The 3,057-nt window shown below is 42.5% G+C and overlaps 1 protein-coding gene across 1 annotated transcript; it reads left to right on the top strand.

The window, feature by feature from the left end:
- Positions 1 to 861: 861 nt before the first annotated feature.
- On the top strand, positions 862 to 3,038 carry LOC132009034 (keratin, type I cuticular Ha3-I-like; the record flags this gene model as incomplete). Its single annotated transcript, XM_059387459.1, has 3 exons — positions 862 to 944; positions 1,906 to 2,062; positions 2,960 to 3,038. Coding segments are annotated over 3 exons (319 nt in total), but the record flags the coding sequence as incomplete, so codon positions are not given.
- Positions 3,039 to 3,057: the final 19 nt, after the last annotated feature.

Below are 3,057 nucleotides of genomic sequence, written 5' to 3'. Positions count from 1 at the left end.
ATGCAAGCCTTTAATTCTCCAAGAAGATTAACTGTCCACTGCTCAGCAGTGCTAGCAAAGTGAATGCCAGGAAGGGGCCATGCAATTTGAAGACCATGCTTTCATTTGCCCATATTTACTGAATACAAGGTACAGTACTTGAGTGAGGGATAAAGGACAGTGTGAGACAGTCTGTTTCCTTCAGGAGCTCACAGTCTAATAGGGGAGACAGACATGGCTGGGTTGAAGGGGAGAAGCGTAACTGGCTAATTGCAGTACTGTTGGGGGGTGCATGGAGGAGGTGACCCCCTGCAGCAGCTGAGGGGTGGAGGAGAACATGGGTCATGCAAGGGGTCTTGCTAGGTGGATGAGGACATCCCTGAGCATTCCAGACAGAGGGAGAAGCTCTGTGCAAAAGCACGGACAGGGCAATATGACGGAGAGTGGAAAGAGGTCAGCAGGACAGGAATAACGAATATGAGGGTAGAAAAACCAGCCTGTTCTGGTTGGGCTAGGATTTTTCTGGGTTTAGCATCCCAGTTTGCTTATTTCTAAGCTTAGAAGTTTGCTTAGAAATAAGCAACCTGGGACGTAGGTTACTCTAAGGAAGGCTCAATATCCAGTAAGCTCAATTCCTTCAGGAAGCCAGAGGCAGACCAAGGAGAGAAGAATTCATGCCAAAGAACACATTTCTCTATGTTTTGAAATGAACAGTGCTATTAATTAATCCTCCTTTTATCCTTTTATCTCTGAGAAGACTCAAAGCTATTTGGCAGGAATGTGTATTTGAAAAAAACAAAACAAAACAAAACACCTTTTCACTTTAAGGTACAATGCATTCCTTCTTAATATAACGCCTTTCATAATGAATTGTGCCCCCAGATACTGTGCAGCAAGTCTGAGAACGCCAGGCTGGTGGTGCAGATCGACAATGCCAAACTGGCTGCAGATGACTTCAGAACGAAGTAAGATTTTTCTAATGATCAGAGCAATCTAGTAATGGACAGGCTGACCAGCAACATGATGAACTCTGTCCTGGGTGTGCCTAAGCAGAAATTTTGGGGATGGCATTAGGAGGATCCTTGCAGTGGGTTAGTTAGGTTAAATAACAGTTTCCTCTCTGAATGAAAGAATGCTGTGTTTTCACCTTATTTTTAAGGAGTGAAAGAAATCACCCATTCTTTCTCTTTTTCAACTTACTACGTGAACCACGTATAAAAGCAAATTTCACACCTGCTTCTTAGTATAGGGTCATCACTATCAGCCCATCAGAAAAAAGTTATTACATCACAAAAATAGGAGGCAAAATCCATTTCAGAATGTAATTTTTTTTTTTAGGTGTGATCATTACAATCATAAGAATCCTTTGCATTTTTCTGTGGGACTTTATAGCTTGCAACGTATTTGTAATTACTATGTCATTTCTTCATCTTCAGACCAACCGTGTGAAGTGTTAGTTTGGTTTCCATTTTATAGATGAAGAAATCAAGCCTCAGAGACATGAAGGAATTTATCCATGGTCATGACTATCAGGCTGAACCTAACTGATTTCAACTTCTGTGCTTTTATCACAAGATCAGGTTGCTTTCAAGGTGGTTGGAAAGGATGGTGAGGCAATCTGTATAACAGGCTTATGAATTTCACTAACTCACTTAAAGAAGAAAGACAGGGCTTAATCCATAGCAAATGCTTAAAACAAATGCAGTTAATATCAGATTGAAACTACCAATACCTTCTCTGTGGATCTCAGGGAGGAAATAGGTCTTTTTACGCAGCACGGTGGTATATTTTTCCCCTTCCAAAAAGGGAATTTTGAGAAAAATTCAAAAACTTTCAAAATGTAGTGAATCTGACTAGGTCGGCCATGTAAAGTCCTGGAAAAAGTCTTCTTTTTTGACTCTCCGACAACTTCTGCCATGTGTGCAGGTATGAGACAGAGCTGGGCTTGCGGCAGCTTGTAGAGTCGGACATCAATGCCCTGCGCAGGATCCTCGATGAGCTGACCTTGTGCAAGTCTGACCTGGAGGCCCAGGTGGAGTCCCTGAAGGAGGAGCTGCTGAGCCTCAAGCAGAACCACGAGCAGGTGAGGGAGTCCCAGCCCCCATCATCCCATACGGAGAGTTCCATACCTTTCCTGAGCAGGATAAGGTTGGTCTTTGCTAAGCACCCTAGAGCTAACACAACATTTTGCTACTTGCTCAAAACACATTTGGGGGATTTTGGTGGAATGAGTCATAAGCTTACGTCTTTTACCTTAAAGAGTGTGGTCAGCTGACAGATATATGGCCAATAGTCCACACAAAGATCTTTAAAGTACTTCCTACTGCTTGACAAAATCTTTTATCTTCTGAAGGTGCCAAATTAAGGACCAAGGCTAGAAGGGGACAGCAAACTTCCTCATATCATATGTCACCTAGATACTAGAACCCAATGGATGGATGGGTGGATGGATGGGTAGATGGGAAAAATGAGAGAGATGAAGGAATTTAAATAATGGTTGACTCGGACTTCATGGTTGAATGTAATAATAGTAGGATGTCAGATGCCTATATTGAAGATTAGATGTTTTGAAGAAAAGGAGACTATGCCAAGTAGATAGTATATAAAAGTAGAAGACCATGAAATAGATGGAGGAGTTATCCCTGGTTTCTCTATGTTTAAGGAGCAATAATTATAAACTAGATACCATGCCAGATTTGTCACTGAGCAAAGGGAAAACCAGAAAGAAATGAGAGAATCTTTGGGTTGGAAAGGAACATTAGCAATCACTTATTCAAGCTACCTCATCATGCTGATGAGGAGACACTAAGACAGGAGGCCTGACTCACAGAGGTAACTTAGCTGTTCTATGTCAACTGGGCTTGAACTCATATTTCCTAATTCCACTGCAATCTTCTCCCCACCACATTGGACTCAATCAAAGAGAGTTTAGTTATAGACTTTTTTCCCAGTGGGTTCATTCTTTCCTTTCCTCCTTCAGGAAGTCAACACCCTGCGCTGCCAGATTGGAGACCGCCTCAATGTGGAGGTAGATGCAGCCCCCACTGTGGACCTGAACCGTGTGCTTAACGAGACCAG

This window comes from Mustela nigripes, unplaced genomic scaffold (genome assembly GCF_022355385.1).
Source record: "Mustela nigripes isolate SB6536 unplaced genomic scaffold, MUSNIG.SB6536 HiC_scaffold_3488, whole genome shotgun sequence".
Classification (NCBI taxonomy): domain Eukaryota; kingdom Metazoa; phylum Chordata; class Mammalia; order Carnivora; family Mustelidae; genus Mustela; species Mustela nigripes.
The sequence above is the reverse complement of the archived record's forward strand: the minus strand, read 5'-3'. Positions and strand labels throughout refer to the sequence as shown.